We start from the raw sequence: 21,624 nt of genomic DNA, 5'->3' as shown, positions 1-21,624 counted from the left end.
TAAAACCTTACTTGTAAACTTTCAAATATCTGTTTTACATGCCAATCTACACTTGCCCTATGTATCCCTACTGCAGGGAACATGAAGACAAGATTAGAATTTGTTAAAGCATGCACAGAGTCATTTAAGCAGTCTTTCTTCTAGTGCTCCATACATGACTGGAACGAGAAGCAGCTCTAGTAACTAGTAAAATGTTACGTACACTCTCTCATACACTGCACAGAGGTTTGCAGAATATGGATGTAGAACAAGAGTTTTCCATCAGTGTGCTCTTCGTGTTTTAACTTACGACTGTGGAACCAGGAGGTTAAGAGAATTCACAAAAGCGAAATTTAGAAAGCACAGGGGTGAAAAGATCAATACTAGGACTACGCTGAAGAGATTGCAAAAGTGACTATATTCATGTCAGTGGTGTAACACAGCGGGTTGAAACACTTTAGTGGAAATGGTAGGGCATGTTGCAATACGAAATCGTGGAAGGACGACGAAAGCAAACCTCCAGTTGAGCCCAAGAAAAAAAAATCACCAGACAGCTGGCATAAAGGACTGCAGAAGAGCCTTGAGTGTGAACCAGCAGCAGACAATTCGAGAATGACAGTGGCGTCAGTTTTCAAAAAATTGCTGCTCGACTTGCTTTCACACTGGCGACTTCGTCGTGGCGATTCAGCTGCACTGTTCAATCGTTGCAACACCCGACTACAGCGCGCTTGAATTGCCGTACACACGATAACCGTGAGGCTGAAGCTCTGGTGAGAGCTGTCGGGGCACTTGGGCGAGCCTGGTACGAAAGGTAATCTAAAGAGGAAGCGTTGCTCTTTGTTTTGTTATTTAGAAGAAAATACGTCGACGAAAGTGTTGGATTTTCGAAGTCCGGAACAAAGTCTTTTTACACGTCTCCTCCAAAGCATTACTTTTTCTGATCTTACTGCTGTAATCATTTTCCAAGTTCCAAACAGCAGGACGACGTTCATTTCAACGACGATGAAAAGTTCCACGTCGAAAGCCGTTTTTGTAGCAGGAAAGTGCACAAAATTCTTTAAAACGACAAAGGAAGTCACGTGATTCGACAACCGCAGCAAAGACTGGCAAGACGTGCGGGGCGGCAAATGTTTTAAATTTAAATATCGTGCTGGAGCAGCTTTCGATTTTTTTTCTGGTGGATTATCATCACACATATGTCCCATGTAACAGTTCTGTAAGCTCAAATTTTTAAACAATTAGTACAAACGCAACCGTGTTTCTAGTCATTAAGTACGATCCAAATCGGAGATTAAAACATCGAGGGGGGGGGGGGGGGACACGTTTGGTGCTGGTCAAAGGTATATGAAGTAATTAACGCCGTTAAGTACATCAGAAGAAAGGGTGGAGTACACTTTATTTGAATTAACTTTGAGAGCAACCGTCTTTTGTGTATTATAGCTCCTCTAACCATGCTTGCAAAGTAATGTATTACACGCGAGCTGGCGGTTGAAACCTAGAGTTTCCGTGATAAAATACGCTTGTAACTGAGACACAAAAGTATTTCAACACGCCTACTAGAATTCTAAAATGACAGTGTCAGAAAACCATGATAAGCGATATACAGTACTATATAACTCACACTACCGGTATAACTGGCAACTTTATACAGACAATAATAAAAACACTGGAGATTACGCATTCAGTGCTGAGACGTGAACGACTTTAAAAAAGCAAACTGCCACGCGTACGGAGGAAATTCCTTCCAGTTTAACTTCGAGAATGTCTGCATCACGTGGGCTGCATTTGCTGAAAGTTGACGAAAAGCAAACGCGTAAAAGACTTTTCCCCATGAGTTCTATTTTACAAACACAACTGACTTTGCGCATTAATTTTCACTATGGTTAATACCTGGCACGCCAACCTCCAACCTGATGAAGGCGTCTTACGATAAGATGTTCGTTTTTTCCGTCTTCCGGAGGTCTGACATGAGGGCTATTATTCATCACTGGGGCTCTTTTAGTAGAACTGCCAACGAAACTGATAGCCAGGCCGTGGAGAAGCGCCACTTGGAAAGGCTCGCTTCTGGCTGGAGGCCCCCACTACAATTCATTTACTTCACCACTACAGAAGCCGACTGCTGTGGCAGAAAAAGAGGATAGAATCTGATGTAATGTTCGTGACCAGCGTTTTCCTTGGATGCAACAGAAATACCTATTGATTATCTAACTATAAAACTCTTTGTACTTACTGGACGCAAAATTACATGCAAAGATACTGTAAGTACATTGGAAGAGTTACTCACCTTTCCCCAATATAATGTACTTGCAATAGAGGTTCTTTGGACACAGGAAAGCTGTGGGATTTAAGTAGAAATTGTTGGATTATCCACCCTATTCGACAGATCTGGCACTTCTGGGTTCCAGCTTATACCACATTAAAGAAATCTGAGGCTGTAAAAAAAGGCCAAAAAATGAGGTTGTGGCAGTCACAGATGAATCCCACTTCAAGGACAGGGACAAGGATTTAATAATTATATCTTTCACCAGCATGCAGCAGAGCAGCCCTTTTCACTTGTACCCTGTACATTTACAGAACAGTTTTGTGTTTACACATTTTACTGTTTTATACCATAAACTGCTCTGCATATAAACTATGTAACAAGTAAGTCATCGCTACTGGCCTACCATTGAAAGGTGTGTGTGGGGGGGTGGGGGGGGGGGGGTAGCATACTCTCGCTTCATCCATGCAAGTACACAGAAGAAAATTTAATGACTACACTCCCTCTAACTGTAAATTTCATTTTAGCATACTATTTACGGTGATGAAGCTAACCAATGCTACATTTACACTACCAAACTTTTGCTACAGCCATTATACAATAATTCAGAAATGATTTTGGAGGTTCTATGAATGTATTGATAAATACTACATTTCTGGATGTCCAGCCAAATCTAAATTGCCAAACTACCTGAACAACTAATTTAGTACAGATTTTTATAAGTTTTAACATCTTTCATTAAACTACGTTTGTGCCACTGTATTTAACTTATGTTGTCATTAACAAAATAATAATAATGCCAAAAAAGAGTATTCACTTATCCTATATAATTTCCATTTTCTTTAATATTTTAGATTATATGCAATGAAGGTGTGTGTTAATTATGAATTTTGTAATCTGTGCTTTCATTTCCAATGAAACTTCATTGTTTACTTTTCCAAGAATGACAGACTTGGATATGTTACTATTCAGTAGAGTCATTTACTGCAACTAGAACTCTCTAGAGTTATGTAATTTTGTACAATATTTGATCACCAACCACTTTTCAAGCCTAAACATAATACGTAAAAGGCAAAACTAGGCAAGGAACTTACAGGTAGCAGCTAACAGTCCCACCCTACAACAATAACATTGCAGTACACACTTCATTTAACATGTCCCCTCAGATAAAAAACCTGATGGTAATGACAGTAAATGAAATTAATCATTTACTATCTGAAATGTCATGTACACCTTATCTGATTCTACTGGTGCATTTTGACTTTTATGATCATCACTATCAACAAAAATGACTCACTGACTTAGCATATGACAGCAGCTGCCATGCCAATTTTGAATCTAGCTATTTTAATGACATTTTTAACATTACATTTCCACCTGGCACAACTATGTTTCACATGCAGCTTAACAGCATGCCAGTGTCACTGTTTTAATTTTTTCCCTAGCTGCTTCTTACACTAAGCTGGAAAAAGTTATGGTATAGTAATGCAGTATGGTTCAGGACCATTAACACTCAGGGCCATGGCAGGTGCAAGGAGTCTAAGAAAAGTGACTATTCAACACAACTTTCATCATCAACTTGATATTGGTAGGAAATAGCTCTGCAAACACCTTTGTAAACAATTTGATGCAGCCTGACACCAAGTAACACTACTTGTAAGCAGCGTAACAAACTGCACCGATGATGCAAGCACTACGAAAGTACTACTAGACACCTTTCCCTTGATATGTTACTCTATAAAGATTCATTGTATCTGTAAAAAGAATATAGTAAAACTATAATACAATAGCACAAACTAAGAAAAATCAGCAGCTTCATAACTGTCACCTCTAAATGTGACCAACAGTATATTACAACTCTTGGCCAGGTTAAGAGTGTCAGCAGGTAAATTCTCAGTTTGAAGGAGAATAGGCACAATAGCAAGCAGCACACAATCTATAGATGCAATTTTATAACAAGTTTACAAAAGTCAACATCTGGCTTGCTGCTGCTGTACCTACTCAAAAAACAAATGTGTAGCAGCACTTTCTTACAGCAAAGAGCACTAGCTTATTTTGATAAACTGCCTCCACCTATTACAAATTCATTACAGCCATAAATATTTATGTATGTGAACTATCCCTACAACACATGAAAAACTTCATAGTATATGCTCACTAGACAGAGAGCTATGCCCAAACAAAGTAATGCAGTTAAAAATAGGACACAAATTCTAGTTTTTATGTAGAGAACTCCATCGCAAGGTGGGTTAATATGATTACTTCCACAATGTACGGCACTAGAACAAAGTGTTGCACTGCCTTTCCAATGCTTGTATTATTTAATATCAGACACTGTACCATCATAACTTTTTTCTTCCTTGATTGCAACTTGTTCTCTGTCACAACTATCAAGTTGTCTATATTCTGTTACAAAATCTTCAAAGGCAGACCTCCCGAGTAAGATTTATGGACAGTATATGAAACCAACCAATTATGCTTTTACATTTGATACTGTTGCAGCAGCCACACAAACGAGTTCATATGATTAAAAACAAAATTTCACATTTTCCAAAATTCATCTGCAAGAGATTCATGGGACTAGCCAATCACCAAAAACTAAAAGCAAGTAGATTTCAGATTCAATACATGCTGAAAATCTATGACAAAATATCACAACTAACCCAATAATATATAGCAATGCATGTTTATGTGTCTTGTTGATTAACTGCAATAACTGTGTGACATAGTGGACACTAGGTTGCCAGATGTGCAGAATGTAAACAATTTGGCACAATTATCAGCTCTGGGCACTATGGGATTTAACTACTGTGGTCATCAGTCCCGTAGAACTTAGAACTACTTAAACCTAACTAACCTAAGGACATCACACACATCCATGCCCGAGGCAGGATTCGAACCTGTGACCGTAGCAGTCGCGCGGTTTCAGACTGCGCGCCTAGAACCGCTAGACCACCGCGGCCGGCAGCACAATTATCGTCTGAGTTAATTGTAGTGTAGTTACTACCATCGCCATGCAAATATTTAAGAAGTTTCAGCATGCTGAACAGAAGTAAATTTTAAAACACCAATTCTATAAAACATCTGACTTTTACAGAAAAATGAAGACTACTGGTCACTACCAGACATCTTTCACATTTCACTACAGTTACAAGTTTTGATCTTATAGAGGAGCATACTATTCTATTGTTGGTTGGTTGTTTAGATTGTCCTCAGTAGTACAAGTTGGGAAGATGGATGTGGAAATGCAACAAAATTAAGTAATGTTAACTGTTATTTAATTTGAGTTTCAGTTTCTCACACATCTTACAGATGACAAATACAGTGTACAGAAATGCACAGCTATCAATTCTGTAAAACAAAAACAATTTCTGAGTGTCACCAGCACTCAAACATTCAAACAAATTTCTTATAAAAGATAAACAATACAACAAAAAACATTTGTATAAAATAGAACTCACAGGAATTTCTGATTTTATTACACAACTCCCTGAACTTCAGCAGGTAAGGAATGTTTGGCAGAAACTATACAGCAGTTGTAGAAGACAACTGGTATGACAGTGTCCATATTCAACCAGAATTATTCAATTCTGTTTTTCCACACTTCAATAATACATTAAACACATAGTCCTTCAATAAATAAGCAACAATAAAGCACACAGCACACTATGTTCCAAGAAAGGCAAGGTAAATATAACGAGCTTAGTTACCGGAGGAATGAAAATGTTTCATATAAATGCAAATGGGTCCCATAACTATGCCAGTATCTTCAATAGGCCCAAAATTTCTAAGCTGCATTCATAACAGCCATATTTCCTCAGTACATACTATTGTGAACAACTAGACTAATTTATATTCCTCTGGCAATTTAGACGTGTTTACATTTGCCTTTCCTTTATGAAACAATGCCTTTAAATTTGAAAAGCACAGAATTTGTGTGTAGCAAACTACACAGCCATTTATTTTTAAGAACACATCTGTCACTCGACATTTATAAGCCAAAGAGCAAACATGTCAAAGCAAGACATTACACATTACTGTACCTTGGCTTTGCTTCCTATATACTTTGCAGAAGCTATGCCATTTGTTGTTGTAACCTTTGACTTATGCCCACCATCAATGTATGTCTTGTAGAAAAACCTTGCAAACAAAACGAAATAACTGAAGTACATCGCTATAGAAAGCTTTATATTTGTGCGTGAAATGTGACACTCTTGCTGCCCTGCCTCAAGGATCTGGTGTGCCCAAATATTTACCGCACAGCCAATTATCATTTGAGTTAACTGTAGTGTAGTTACCACCATCGCCAATTGACGTGGAGGTCTGTAACCCATAGCTCGCAGTGCATAATAGGAGTACATTACCGAATGCACAAAGTAGTTCATCACAATAAACCATCTTGCTGAGGCAGTGTACTCGGTGTAACTGTACCAAGAATACAGCAAAACTGTAATATGATGGTACCAATGAAGAAAAATCAGAGGCTGCTTTCGTAACACAATGAACACTGTGTCTCCAAGCTCTGGTAGTTTTGATAGCACAAACATCCACGTCCAGAAGCCAGACACTCTGTCCTGCTCAATGAAGCTGTTGCAAAGAGAAAAGGAAAAAAGTACTGTAAATGAAATCTGACGATACAATTTCATAACAATTACAAAACACTGATTGGACAGAAATTACAGAATAAAGAGGGCACTGTGTTAAGGAAAATTGTGCTAAATATCATTCTGGCTAAAAAGATCCAAATGTAGCAATCGTCATGTTACAGCAAATAATGCAGATTTAACTCACACTGATTTCCCTTCCCCCCCCCCCCCCCCCCCCCCCCGAGTGCAACACTTTCGACAGTTTGATGACGCATGACTGTTCCATTCCATTGCGAAGAAAATCACACTGAACAGGCGTTTTCATAACTATGTACCCAGGGTGAATGTGATTAAGAAACTTCACATCAAATAAAAACCCACTTTATTTTACGTGAGACTCAACTGTCTACCGTATGAAACAAACGCTTACAGCGATTTTATTTTGACAGTAACTTTGGAAGATTGTTTCCCAGTATATAAAGATGTCTTTAAGCATCAGTACTATTGTGTTCATGGCGCCTTTTTTCCTTACTGTCGGAATGAATCCAGTGTACGGCACTTTACGCATCAAGTCTTGGTAAAATTCACACTAGTACCACGACCACCCTCCAACATGATTATTTCCAAAACATATGACGAAAATGTAGAGCACAGAAAAGTGTGACACTATATACAGCTATCAAACAGCTGTAAAATTTTGTTTCAATCACTGAACAATCCCTCCCCCTCAACTGGCATATCGCTTTGATACGTAAAACTCATTCCAAAACACTTCGCACAATACTTCAAATTAGTTCTTTCGTACAAATTATGTATACGCAAGTCTTCCTTGGCAGTGCACGTTACTGCAATTATCAGAAATAGAGCTGTTCTACATGAGACACACGAAAGAGCATTACGCTTATTGCGATCGCATTAAGCATCGCCCGACACACATACTGTACAGTAGGGAGAACCGGTCATTGAGGTAGCTGGTTTCACACACAAAAATCTCAAGGATGGTAGTTTCGCCCCACTTCCGCTTGTTCTACTCTTACCATAAAAAGCAGTTTTCAGTTTGATCGACAAAGTAAACGTAGATGTACAAATGTCTATCGCTTAGTTTATTAATGAATAGCAAAGTAAATCGGAAACAGTTTCGTACTCACCTTGGAATACACACGGAGTGATATAGACCGTAATTCTTTAGCACATGAAAAAATTCTGGGGCTGTTCGGCATGCGCCGATTATGCTAAAAGCTGCGAGCATTGTATTCCACAAAGATAGAATCCCACGAAGCTCGAATCGTGGGCGGCTCTGCATATAATGCTGACCAACGAAAATGAATATCATATAAATCCCACAGTAATAAAACCCATTGGTCCAGTTTTTTGTCATCCATACTCTAGTGTCCTGGTGCTCAAATTCTTCCTCGAAGTTAAACACGTATGAGTAATTTGGCAAAGTTATTTCCATGTAGCTGTTCATCGTAGATGGCTAAGATCTTGAACCGGCAAGAAAATTTTTCTTTGGTCGCTAATTTCCGCAACGTGCACGATGCCGATAAATAAGAGTATAACATCAAACCACTGCAGGCAGTAGGAGATAATCACAACACTTCAACCTTACCGGCACGTAATGAAGATACACACTTTCTATTTTACTAAGTCGAACTGATATTTCCCGGCAGGTGAGCCGCGTTCAAAGACTCTGTAGCGAGTCGCTACGTTCTTCTAACGCCGCTCTCCTCCTTCCCTACTACCTCCAGCGTTGCGCCTTCACTGACTCAACAACCGTCATCCGTTCCATTCAGTATTCACAGATTTCGCCGTCTGCCACCAGATGGCGGTAAAAACCAATCAATGTTTGTCACTTTCAAAGAACATCCTAGCAAAATTCATGCTCCGTATCAGTGACAATACTTTCACATTTTTCTAAAGAAAATGTGTTGAATACAAGAAAGATTGGCGGGAAACCTCATTGATATATCACCCAACTAGATAGTCTCGGTAATTGCTTGCGAGTAAGAAATTAGCAATGAAAATCTGCCATGAGTAAAATATGCTATATGTTATCTCTGTATATCGCTGTCTGACATCTTTGATCGTGTTTGGCGCAGGTGACTGTGTAGTGTGTACTGTGTGTATATGTTCTTAGTTGTGATGTTTATATGTGATTTGGCATAATATTTATTATTTTGTAAACATGCCACCAAATATAAACACATACATTCGGTTAAAGGAATCTATAATATCAAAGTCTAACTATGTTAGTCCACCAGAACTCAATAATTTTGTGTTAGAATACGCGCAGATAATAAACTCAAAAAGACGTTGTAGCTCGATAAAAAATTTGGAAGAACTGATTTGTTTGTTAGAAAAACGAGATTATATAAGCCCAGACAACGTGAAACCTCTGCTATGTATTAGGGACAGAATCCGCGATCCACAACGCTTGCATTCGTTCAGTAATAATGGAGATTCAATATCAAATGGAATCGACGACGATTTTTATGGTATGTGATAACATGAAACGTTTCTAAAATTATTGACTGAAGTAAACCGTCTTCATAATATGGTGTTTTGCTCTGCATCTAGGAAGACAGATGTCGAACAGTGCTGAGAGTCAGAATGACGTCTTCAGAACGCGAACTCTTCCGCCTAGAGGTTCGTAATTGTTGTTGCCTCACTAAAGATAAGGTAGTATAGGTGATCCACCTGTTATTCAATAAATTATATTTTTATGATGCACACACTGCCCTAGCTCTGCACATTGTTCCTGACTGAACTTTGTAATTTTAAATTTAGTTTTTTGTAAAGGAAGTAAGAAAATTTAAGTATATTGTGATTAACACTGAAGTCACATAGCCATAAATTTCTTTACGGTGCGGTGCTGTCTATATACAGAAAAGAATATCAAAAAATGCCCTGCATGTAGACAAGTACTGCTCATAAATTTCCTTGTTCGTTTATTGCCAGGTTTGGGTAAGCAGTCTACTGTGTATCTTTGCACATTACAGTTTTGATTCAAGATGGATTTACATGTTCATTTATTGTTAGATTTTAAGTAAGTTCTCTGTTAAAATCAGAGTGGGGAAGTAGAGCACAGGAAAATAAAAATGTGCCATTTATATTAGTAGAGTGATCCAAACCTTGTTATTTGTGTTTTACGAGTTCCACAAAAACTTTTCACTTTACAAAATTTATAAGGCTTTCGTGCCCACTTGTTGACAAACTGCCTGTCGGCTTCTGTCTTGGGTTTTTCGGCTGACACTCGTCTCATGATTTTCTAACATTTCGCCATCATGAGTGCAAGCTTCTTCATTTCCATATAATTACTGCAGCCTACATCCTTCTGAATCCTCGTACTGCATTCATCACTTGGTCCCCATCTATAATTTTTACCCTCCACACTTCCCACCAGTACTAAATTGGTGATCGCTTGATTTCTCAGAATGTGTTTTGTCAACCAATCCCTTGTTTTAGTCCAGTTGTGCCACAAATTTTCTTGTCTCTCCAGTTCTATTCAGTAACTCCGTAATACTTACATGATCCACCCATCTAATTTTCAGCATTCTTCTGTAGCACCACATTTGATAGCTTATATTCTCTTCTTGTCTAAACTGCTTATCGCCCGTGTTTCACTTCCATACATGGCTACACTCCAGACAAATAGTTTCAAAAAAGACTTCCTAACACTTTTCTTACCATTACCAGTCTACATTTTGTATACTGTCTACTTCGGCCATCATCATTTATTTTACTGCCCAAATAGCAAAATTCATCTATTGGTTTAAGTGTCTTGTTTCCTAATCTTAATTCCGTCAGCATCACCTGAATTAATTCAGCAGCATCCCTCATTTTTGCTTTTGTTGATGTTCATTTCTCGTATATCTTCCTTTCGAGGCACTGTCCATCACATTCAACTACTCTTCCAAGTTGTCTGCTGTCTCTGACAGGATTACAATGTCATCAGCAAGCATCAAATTTTTTATTTCTTCTTCCTAAGCTTTACTTCCTACACCAAATTTTCCTTGGTTTCCTTTACTGCTTGCTCAGTATCCACATTGAATAACATTAGGATAGTTTACAAACTTGTATCACTCCCTTGCCAACCAATGGTTCCCTTTAATACCCTGTGACTCTTATAATTACCATCTGGTTTCTGTCCGAGTTGTAAATAGCCATATGCTCCCTGTAATTTACCCCACTACCTTCAGAATTTCACAGAGAGTATTCCAGTCAACATTGCCAGAATCTTTCTCCAAGTCTACAGACACTATAAACCTAGATTTGCCTTTCCTTAATCTATATTCTAAGATAAGTTGTAGGGTCAGCATTGCCTCGTGTGTTCCTACTTTTCTCCAGAATCCAAACTGATCATCCATGGAGTCGGGTTCTACCTATTTTTCCATTTTTATGTAAAGAATTTGTGTTTTTCATATTAAACTCATAGTTCACTAATATTCACACCTGTCAGCACCTGCTTACTTTGGAATTGGAATTGTTACTTTCTTCTTGAAGTCTGATGGTATTTTGCCTGTCTTGTACATCTTGCACACAAGGTTGAAGAGTTTTGTTATGATTAGCTCTCCCAATGCTATCACTATGGAACATTGTCTACTCTCGGGGACTTGTTTGGACTTAGATCTTTAAGTGCTCTGTCAAGTTGTTCTCACCTTATCATGTCTCTCATCTCACCTATGTGCTCTTCCCTTGCCATTATGTTGCCTTCAAGTTCATCTCCCTTGTATAGTCCCTCCATATACTCCTTCCACCTCTGAGCTTTTCTTTCTGTGCTTAGCACTAGTCATTCATCTGAGCTTTTGATATCCATACAGCTACTTCTCTATTCTCCAAACGCTTCTTTAATTTTCAGGTTAGCAGTATCTGTATTACCCCTAATGAATATGCTTCTAATCCTTACATCCATCCTGTAGCCATTCTGCTTAGTCACTTTGCACTTCCTACCAGTCTCATTTATTAAACATTTGTATTCCATGTTGCCTGCTTCGTTTGCTGCAGTTTTATATTGTCTGCATTCATTATTTAAATTCAGTATCTCCTGTGATATCCAGTGATTTCTGCTAGTCTGTTTACCTACATGATCTTCTGCCAACCGTGCTATTTCATCTCTCAAGACTACCCATTCATTTCTCCTGTATTCCTTTCCACCGTTCTAGTCAATCATTGCGTAATGCTCCCTCCGAAACTCTGAAAAGCCTCTTAGTCTTATCCAAGTACTATTGCCTTAATTTCCCACATTTTGCAGATTCTTTAGTTTTAATCTGCAGTTCACAGCCAATAAATTGTGGTCAGGTGTCACATCTACTCCTGGAAATGTCTTACAATTTAAAATCTGGCTCGAAAGTCTCTGTCTTACCATTATATAATTACCTTCCAGTGCCCCAGGTCTCTTCCACACACACAACCTTCTTTCATGATTACTAAACCAAGTGTTAGCAATGATTAAATTGTGCTATATACAGAATTCTACTAGGTGGCTTCCTGTTTCATGCTTTTCCCCCCTGTCCATATTCATAACAATTGTTTATAAAACCTGTTCAACCTAAAAGTTGAAGCTCTCCTTTTGAGGGAATATAGAACAATATATTGTACTATTCAACAGAAAAAAATCAAACTTTATGGATGGGCATTTTTGGAAAAAAAAAAAAAAAGTCATAAATTATAAAAAAGTTCTGAATGCTATAGTAAAAGAACTTTGACAGATAAGTCCAAATAGAGGATTTCTTTGTAATCATAAAGCAATTATCTACCAAATAAAAAAAAACAAAATATCTAGAACTGTTCCAAAGATACAGCATTTTAAAAATTTTTCTAAAATTCGCATCTGCAAAATGGTATGCACAGTATCCTCTTTGGAGGGCTGTATCTCGGAGCAGAAATTTTTTTGGAGAAAACAAAAAAATATGTGTTCCTTACTAAGCTGTTCATTTTCACATCTGCTAAATTCAATAAGATCCGTGACTATGAAGGTAAAATTTTTTTCCTAGCCTGCCTGAATTGATATGGACTGTGGCCCTACTATTTTTCTTCTCTACCTTTTTCAGTTATCGAATTCTAGTCCCCAATCATAATTAAATTTCCATCTCCCTTAACTGTTTGAATAATTTCTTGTATCTCACCATACATTTCTTTAATATCTTCATCACCCATTGAGCTCGTTGGCATATAAACTTGTTGTGGTGCGTGTGGTCTTAGTATTTATCTAGGCTACAATAATGCGTTCACTATGCTGTTCATTATAGCTTACCCACAACCAACTCATGCATTGGTGCTTTTAACTTTGCATTTATAACCCTGTATTAACTTGAGCAGAAGTCTTGTCCCTCTTGCCACTGAACTTCACTATTTCCCACTATATCTGACTTCAACCTACCCATTTTCCTTTTTAAATTTTCTAACCTTCCTGCCCAATTAAGGACTCTAACATTACACGCTCTGACCTGTAGGATGCCAGTTTATCTCTCTCTCTCTCTCTCTCTTTTGAAGACAGCATCCTCCTCAGTAGTTCCACCCAGAGATCCTAATGGAGGACAATTTTACCCAAGAGAATACCATAATCATTTAACCATACAGTAGAGCTACGTGTCCTCAGGAAAAATTACGGCTACAGTTTCCCCTAGCTTTCAGCCATTCACAATACCAGCACATCTAGACCATTTTTGTTGATGTTACAAGGGCAGATCAGTCACTTATCCAGACTGTTGCCCCTACAATTACTGAAAAGGTTGCTGCCCCTCTTCAGGAACCACACGTTTGTCTGGCCACTCAACAGATACCCTCCGTTGTGGTTACACCTACGTATCTCTGAGGCACACAAGCCACCCCACCAATGGCAAGATCCATGATTCATGTTGGGTGTCTTGTAATTAGATCGCAATAATTACATATGCTTTTGACTCTCACCATTCATATCTCTTACACCCTCCTTTCTCTTGTGTAATTCAGTTATGTTTTAGGAGATTTGCCCCTATTTATCGTCTTCTAGTGATGGACATCAGTAGGCTCAATTGTTAAATTTTTTTGTGATTGGCAGTACTTTTGGTCTGTGCTTCTTCTTGCAAGATCTGAGCCCTCCTGCTTCAGCCTACCTACCAGCATTGTTGCATGCATTCTGTTCTGTTGTTGACAGGATTTATGTGTAGACAACTCTTAATATTGCATCTTTTGCTCTAACTTACAAGAGACTTGTTTCTTCTGTTTGTCTTGAATGATCACTGTGTAGTTCTCCTACATTACAGAGTGATTTTATGCCTGTCACATTTTCGACCATCTAATTGTTGCTTATGTTGCATATTTCAATGAAAGTTGCTTAGTGTAACCCACCCTCAGTCCCTCTCTCCCCATGCCTCCCTTGCATTGTTCATTGTTGATAGCTGATTTATGTACATACTAATCACCAAGTTATTCATTGGAGATTTGTCTCTGTTATGTATCACAGTGAGCGTGCCTGCAATTTCAGTTATTCATAAAAAAATGTGCATTAAATATAGAGCAAATGTTAACTATGGTGGAATAATAACGAAATTAGAAATGGTGGAACCAACCATAAAGCACTCCAACCCATATTGTCCATCCAACTGACTTGTGGAGGGCTCTACACTGAAGAAATTTTTACAGAGGCATAGGCATAATTTAGATGAGCAGATGCAGATGCTTACATTAATTGGACTTTTTTAGGCTACATTAGTCTCTTACAGTAACTTTTCATCATCAAGGAGATTGTACGTGTTGTATGGATATATACTTGGCAATTACATGACTCTGAGCTGCAGCAGTGCTGTTTCCAGATTTCGATTTCTATGCTGTTGCCTTCTCTTTTTTAGTTATAATATGGATCTGTTGATAAAAATTCTTATGCTACTGACTCTGTAACAGAGCAAGAAGACTCAAAATGATCTGGAGAGTAAGGCATGTGAGTACCAGTTAACGAAGTGTGTGGCTTCCATGGTGTGGCTCACATGCCTTAGTGATACAGATGTCCATACTGTAGGAGCAATCACATTGAAGAGGCCAGGCAAATATATGGTTCATGAAGAGGGGCCTTTTCAGAAGTCTGGATGGTTGCCCTCTCTGGCCTTGTAGCTTTAGTCAACATGGTTTTGCTATTTTAGTACTGTGAATGGCTGCAAGGAAAGGAAAACTACACCCATAATATTTCCCAGGATAGGCAGCTCTACTCTGTGTCGAAATGGTGATGGCATCCTATTGGGTAAAATAGCCCTCATTTGAATCTCTGGATAAGGATTACTCGGAAGTATGTTGTCATGTGATTAAGCTTCTATGAACAGCATAGAGACTGCATTATAGTAACCAAAATAAACAGCAAAGCCAATGCTCACTGCAGCAGTGCAAGTTTATATAACAACTAGCCTAACAGATGAGAAAGAGATCCAAAGACTGTATGATGAGATAAGAGAAATTATTCAGTTTATTAAGGGAGAAGAATATTAGATTGTGAGGGGGGCGAGGGGAGCTGAAATTCATTAGTAGGAATAAGAAGCAAAAGAGTAATAGCAGGAGCACATGGTCTGAGGGAAAGGATTGTAAAGGGGAAGCCATCTGATACAATCCTACATATACCGAGCAAGGTGGCGCAGTGGCTAGCACACAGGACTCGCATTCGGGGGGACGACGGTTCAATCCCGTGTCTGGCCATCCTGATTTAGGTTTTCTGTGATTTCCCTAAATCGCTCCAGGCAAATGCCGGGATGGTTGCCTTGAAAGGGAACAGCCGACTTCCTTCCCCACCCTTCCCTAATGCGATGAGACCGATGATTTCACTTTTTGGTCTCTTGCCCCCAAAACAACCAACCAATCATACAAATTCAACCATTGCTAATACTTTTGTAAGGTTGTAAGTGTGGAAATGACAAGGTGATACTAGAAGGTTCCATAGAGTGTACATAACAGTAAGACATAGAATCGAAACAAGATTTTTAAGTGTGAAGCATTCCAACGGTAGATGAGGACTCTCTTGCCACAATTTATTGCAGATGGAAATTGCAGAAAGGTGGGAAATTAAAGAGATAGGATCTGGATAATAAATTGAAGGAATCACAGGTTTTTGAGAGTTACAAAGGGAGAATTTGGCAATAATTGACAGAAACAAGGGAAAAGAGAGAGAAATTGAATGGATAGCTTTGCGGGATGAAATAGTGAAGGCAAAATGAGAAGACCCAGTGGAAACTTTTGGGTAACTCACTATATCTCAGATTCAGTTGATGAAAGGAAAAAATATAAAAATGCTGCAACTGATGTGGTCTAAAGGGAATAGAGACTGCTAAAAAATGAGATTCACAGAAATAGCAAAACGGGAATGGCTAGAGAAGAAATGCAAAGACGGAGAAGATAGATGCTGCTGTTTGAAAAGTAAAGAGATCTTTGGAGGAAAGGGAAGCATCTGTATGAATGTCAAGAGCTCAGACACCTAGCCAATACTGAGCAAAGAAGGGAAGACTATGGTGGAAAGAATATTTAGGACTGTACAAGGGAAATGAAACTGAAGGCAGTAATTTAGAAAGGGATTAGGATTCACATGAATATAGAAAATGTATTGTGAGAAAAATTAGACAGAGCACTGAAAGAATTAGGATGAATCAAAGATGTTGGAGTAGCTAATATTCCCCCAGAATTATTTAAGTGCTTGGAACAACCAGCCAAAATAAACTGTTCTACTTGCTGTGCAAAATATATGAGACAGGCAAAATAGACTCAGATTTAAAGGAGAATTTAATAATTCAAATTCCAAATAAGGAAGGTGCTGATGAGTGTCAGTATTATCTGACCCTCAGTTTAATAAAACAGCGAAAAATCTTGGGTGGAATAATGACTTATTATCGAAAGGATAGTTGCTACTCACCATACAATGGAGGAGCTGAGTCACATGTTTGAAAAGGATAGTTGCTACTCATCATACAGTGGATACACAAAACAAAAAGACTGTGAAATATGTGAGCTTTGAGCCCAAAAGGCCTTTATCAGAAGTAGGCAAAAAACACACACACACAAGACACTGTCTCTGGCTGCTGAGGCCAGATTGCGAGCAGCATGCATGATGGATGATGAGAGAAGCAATCTGGGTGGTGGGGGTAAGGAGGAGGCTGGGGCACGGAGGCAGACAGTAAAGTGCTGCTTATGTGAGCACACAAGGACAAGGTGGGGAGAGGTTAGGGTTAGGTGGAGGGGCAGGGGGCACTGGAAAAGGAGAGAAGCAAACGGACTGTGAGTGGGTTGATAGAAAAGAAGAGTTCTGTGGTGCTGGAATGGGAACAGGCAGGGGGATTGGTGGGTAAAGGAAAATGACTGATGAAGATTGAGAACAGGAGGGTTACAGGAACGTAAAATATAGTTCAGGGAGAGTTCCCACCAGCACAATTCAGAAACGTGGTGTTGGTGGGAAGGATCCAGATGGCACAGGCTGTGAGCAATCATTGAAATGAACATCATGTCAGACAATGTGATCAGCAACTGAATGATCCAGCTGTTTTTTGGCCACAGTTTGTTGGTATTCATTCATGCAGACAGAGAGCTTGCTGGTTATCGTGCCCACATAGAATGCAGCACAGTGGTTGCAGAACTTAGCTTGTAGATCACGTGACTGGTTTCACAGGGAGCCTTGCCTTTGATGGAATAGGCAGACTGGAGTAGGCGGTGGAGAGAGCATGTATGGGACAAGACTTGCATCTAGAATTATTACAGGGATATGAGCAATTTGGCAAGGGGCTGGGAGCATGGTTTATGTAGGGATGGGTTATGTAGGAAAATTCAGAGGACAGTGGAATACCACTGTGGAAGTGATGGGAAGGATCATGAGTAGAACATTCCTAATTTCAGGGCACGACAAGAGGTAGTCGAAACTCTGACGGAGAATGTGATTCAGTTGCTCCAGTCCTAGGTGGTACTGAGTCACGAGGGGAATGCTCCTCTGGCTGGACGATGGGACTTTTGGGAGATGGTAGGTATGTGACTGGAGAGATAAGGCATGGTAGATCAGTTTTTGTACAAGGTTGGGAGGGTAATTACGGTCTGTGAAGGCCTCAGTGAGACCCTAGGTATATTTTGAGAGGACTGCTCATCACTACAAATGTGATGGCTATGGGTGGCCAGGCTGTGTGGAAAGGACTTCTTGGTACATAATGGGTGGCAGCTGTCAAAATGGAGGTATTGCTGGTGGTTGGTAGGTTTGATATGGACAGAGGTACTGATGTTGCCATCTTCGACGTGGAGGGCAACGTCAAGGAAGGTGCCTCGTTTGGCTGAGTAGGACCAGATAAAGCAAATGGGGAAGAAGGTGTTGAGGTTCTGGAGGAATGTGTATAGGTTGTTCTCCCCCTCAGTCCAGATCACGAAAATGAAATCGATGAATCTGACCCAAGTGAGGGGTTTGGGATTTTGAGTAATTAGGAAGGATTCCTCTAGGTGGCCCGTGAACAGGTTGGCATAGAATGGTGCCAAGCAGGTGACCATAGCCATACTCCAGATTTGTTTGTAGATAATGCGTTCAAAGGAGAAGTAATTGTGGGTGAGGACATAGTTGCTCACAGTGACTAGGAAGGAGATTGTTGCTCTGAAATCCTTCAAGCTTTGGCAAAATGTTCAGTAGCGGTAAGCCCATGGGCATTAGGGATGTTAGTGTAAAGGGAGGAGGCATCAATAGTGACGAGCAGGGCACTGGGTAATAAAGGAACAGGAACTGTGGAGAATCAGTGGAGGAAATGATTGGTATCTTTTATATGGGAGGATAGGTTGCGGATAATAGGCTGTAGGTGTTGGCCTATGAGTCAGTGAGGCAGCAGTAGCCGACCGAGACAGATGCAGCAACAGGGAAGCAACCGCTTTTGTGTCATTTACGAGTTCCTAACCAGGAGCAAATTTTATTGTATCAACTGTGTGCTTTAATAGTTTAGTTTCTTGAGTTTCTGCATGTAAATTTAATATCTAATAGCCACAGTTGTCGCGTTTTTGTTTGCATTGGAAAGTAAACCAATTTTGTGACATATTACAAGTTCCTAATCAGGGGCAAATTGTTTAGTTTCACCTGAGTGATTCGGCAGCTCTTAAAAGCTGATATTGAAAGTACTGAAAGCACATTTGGCTTGAAGAGAAATCTCCAAAAGAGTGGAAAAATGGTTTGGTGGTAAAGCTCCCAAAAAAGGGAAATTTGCCAGACTGTAACAACTTGCGTGGTATTACATTGTTGTCAGTGCCCAGTAAGATCCTCACCAGAATTATTTTAAACAGAATTAAAGAATCCCTTGAAAAGCGACTGCGTAAAGAACAGGCCAGTTTTAGGGCACAACGCAGTTGTGTCTTATTAACACTCATAGGATCATTTTAGAGCAAAGCAAAGAATTCCAAGCAACCATGTACCTGGCATTCATTGATTTGCAAAAGGCCTTCGATTCCGTGAAACATAAAGTGCTCTGGCAGGTGTTGCGGAAGTATGGCATACCACAGAAGATCTATGATGGCTACAAATGCTGCGTACTCCGCAAGGGAAATATGACAGAGCCCATAAAAGTAACAACTGGAGTCCATCAGGGTTGCATTTTGTCACCAACACTTTTTCTACTCGTTCTAGACTCTGTTATGAGAAGATTCACAGCAGGCAGGAGATGAGAAATCCAGTGGGGGATCCACAAACGTCTGGAGGATTTGGATTTTGCAGGCGACATAGTTTTACTAGCTCCGAGGCTGACTGATATGCAAGCTAAATTAAACTTGCTGAAAGAAGAAGCAGAGACTGCTGGCCTCAAGATAAATATTGGCAAAACGAAGGAAATGAGAGTAAATTCAGGGAACATGGAGGTGCCATAGTTAATAGGTGAGCAGCGGGTGGAGACTGTCAACTCATTCCTGTATCTGGGTAGTGTAGTGGCGGAAGATGGTGGAGCTGGAGATGACGTGAAAAACCGCATTAAAAAGGCAAATGCTGCCTTCATACAATCGTATCCAATATGGAAAAATAGAAATATCACGTACAAAACAAAAATCCGTATTTTTAATACAAATGTGAAGGCTGGAAAATGGATAAAAAGATAGCATCCCAGTTACAAAGTTTCATAGATAGATGCCTTCGACACATCATGAATATCTGATGGCCAGAAAAAATATGTAATGAGGAGCTCTGGCGAATAACAAACCAGATACCTATAGAAGACCAGATACGAGAGAGAAAGTGGGGCTGGTTGGGGCACACCTTAAGAAAACCAAATGGAGCCATCGAGAAAAAAGCATTGGAATCGAATCCCCAGGGAACAAGGAAGAGAGGAAGACCAAGGGGCACGTGGAAGAGGACAGTGGAAGGGGAAGCAAAAAGAGTTGGCAAGACCTGGGCAGAATTGAGGCAAATGCCCAAAGACAGAGACGGATGGCGAGTTCTCCTGGATGCCCTATGCCCCCATAGGGGCCAAAGGAATTAAGTCAAAAGTAAGTAAGTATTACTAGACACAGTTCGTGCAATTTCGTCAGGGTCTACAGTAGAGATGCGCAGCACGTGCTGATAGTCTGTTTATCTGCATTGTTTAGTTTCCCATGGTCTTTAGTATGAACAGGGACTGCGATTGTTGTGTGCGGATGCGAGCCGAGTTGGTGAGACTTCACTCTCAGCTTCAGGCTGTGATGACTTCGGTTACACAGCTTGAGGCTGCAGTGGATGAGCACCACTGTTGTGGGCCGGCCGTGGGGATTGAATGGACATCCAGCATGTCCAAGTCCTCCGATTGGTCCTCACCGGTGGCCAACCCAGTTACTGTTTGCACTGAGGCTGACCCCTCACCTGTGGTCGAGTAGGAGGTCGCCCTGGTGCGAAGTAGGCGGCGAAAGACTTCCTAGGGAGCCGCACATAAGACCTCCCCGGTTTGTCTGAGAACAGGTTCCAGGTGCTGTCTGTGGCTGACACTGCCGCTGAGATAGATGCTGTCGCCTGTCCTGTTTCAGAGGAAACCACTCAGCCTGCAAGATCCAGGCAATCACAGAGGGTGGGATTATTGATAGTTGGGAGCTCCAATGTTAGGTGCATTATGGGGTCCCTTAGGGACTTGGCTGACAAGAAGGGTAAAAAAACCAATGTGCACTCCCTGTGCGCACTGGGTGGAGTCATTCCAGATGTGGAAAGGGTCCTCTCGGATGCCATGAAGAACACAGGGTGCAGCCAACTGCAGTTGGTTGCTCACATCGGTACCAATGATGTGTGTCACTTTGGATCAGAAGATATTCTCTCTGGTTTCGAGCGGCTAACAGGAGTGGTAAAGGCTGCCAGTCTTGCTTGCAAGTTGAAAGCAGAGCTGACCATTTGCAGTATAGTCGATACCACTGATTGCAAATCTCTGGTACAGAGCCGAGTGGAGGGTCTGAATCAGAGGCTCAGGCAGTTCTGCGACCATGTAGGCTGCAGATTCCTTGACTTGCGGCAAAGGGTGGTTGGGTTTCAGGTTCCACTGAATAGATCAGGTGTCCACTACCACTATACGCAGGAGGCGGCTACACTGCTAGCTGGGGCTGTGTGGCGTGGACTGGGTGGTTTTTTAGGTTAGAGGGTCTCGGGAAAACACAAGAAGGGCTTCAGTCACAAAGGGTGCAGGCTGAACACAGGAAGGACGTAGATACAGGAACCATTGATATCGTTATAGGCACTGAAAGCTGGCTAAAGCCAGATATAAGCTCAGCCAAAATTTTTGCGAAGAACCTAACGGTGTTCCGAAAGGATAGGCTAAACACGGTTGGCGGTGGCGTGTTTGTTGCTGTCAGAAGTAGTTTAACTTGTCACGAAATTGAAGTAGATACTTCCTGTGA

General features: G+C 40.3%; 2 protein-coding genes across 2 annotated transcripts in view; one reads left to right on the top strand and one right to left on the bottom strand.

Annotated features, from left to right (window-relative positions):
- Positions 1-5,500: 5,500 nt before the first annotated feature.
- Positions 5,501-8,632, bottom strand: LOC126203665 (elongation of very long chain fatty acids protein 6). Its single transcript, XM_049938031.1, has 2 exons — positions 7,974-8,632; positions 5,501-6,826 (listed from the first exon to the last, which is right to left on the bottom strand). The coding sequence occupies exons 1-2, from the start codon at positions 8,291-8,293 to the stop codon at positions 6,274-6,276; spliced, it is 873 nt and encodes a 290-aa protein (XP_049793988.1). The 5' UTR covers positions 8,294-8,632; the 3' UTR covers positions 5,501-6,273.
- A 285-nt stretch (positions 8,633-8,917) lies between these two features.
- Positions 8,918-21,624, top strand: part of LOC126203823 (fas-associated death domain protein) — a 45,852-nt gene continuing 33,145 nt past the window's right edge. The window contains exons 1-2 of the mRNA XM_049938189.1: positions 8,918-9,320; positions 9,403-9,471. Of these exons, the coding sequence (XP_049794146.1) occupies positions 9,011-9,320; positions 9,403-9,471 (379 nt within the window). The 5' untranslated portion in view covers positions 8,918-9,010. The remainder of the gene's footprint in view (positions 9,321-9,402; positions 9,472-21,624) is intronic.

The sequence above is a fragment of the Schistocerca nitens genome, chromosome 9 (genome assembly GCF_023898315.1).
Source record: "Schistocerca nitens isolate TAMUIC-IGC-003100 chromosome 9, iqSchNite1.1, whole genome shotgun sequence".
NCBI lineage: Eukaryota > Metazoa > Arthropoda > Insecta > Orthoptera > Acrididae > Schistocerca > Schistocerca nitens.
The sequence above is the reverse complement of the archived record's forward strand: the minus strand, read 5'-3'. Positions and strand labels throughout refer to the sequence as shown.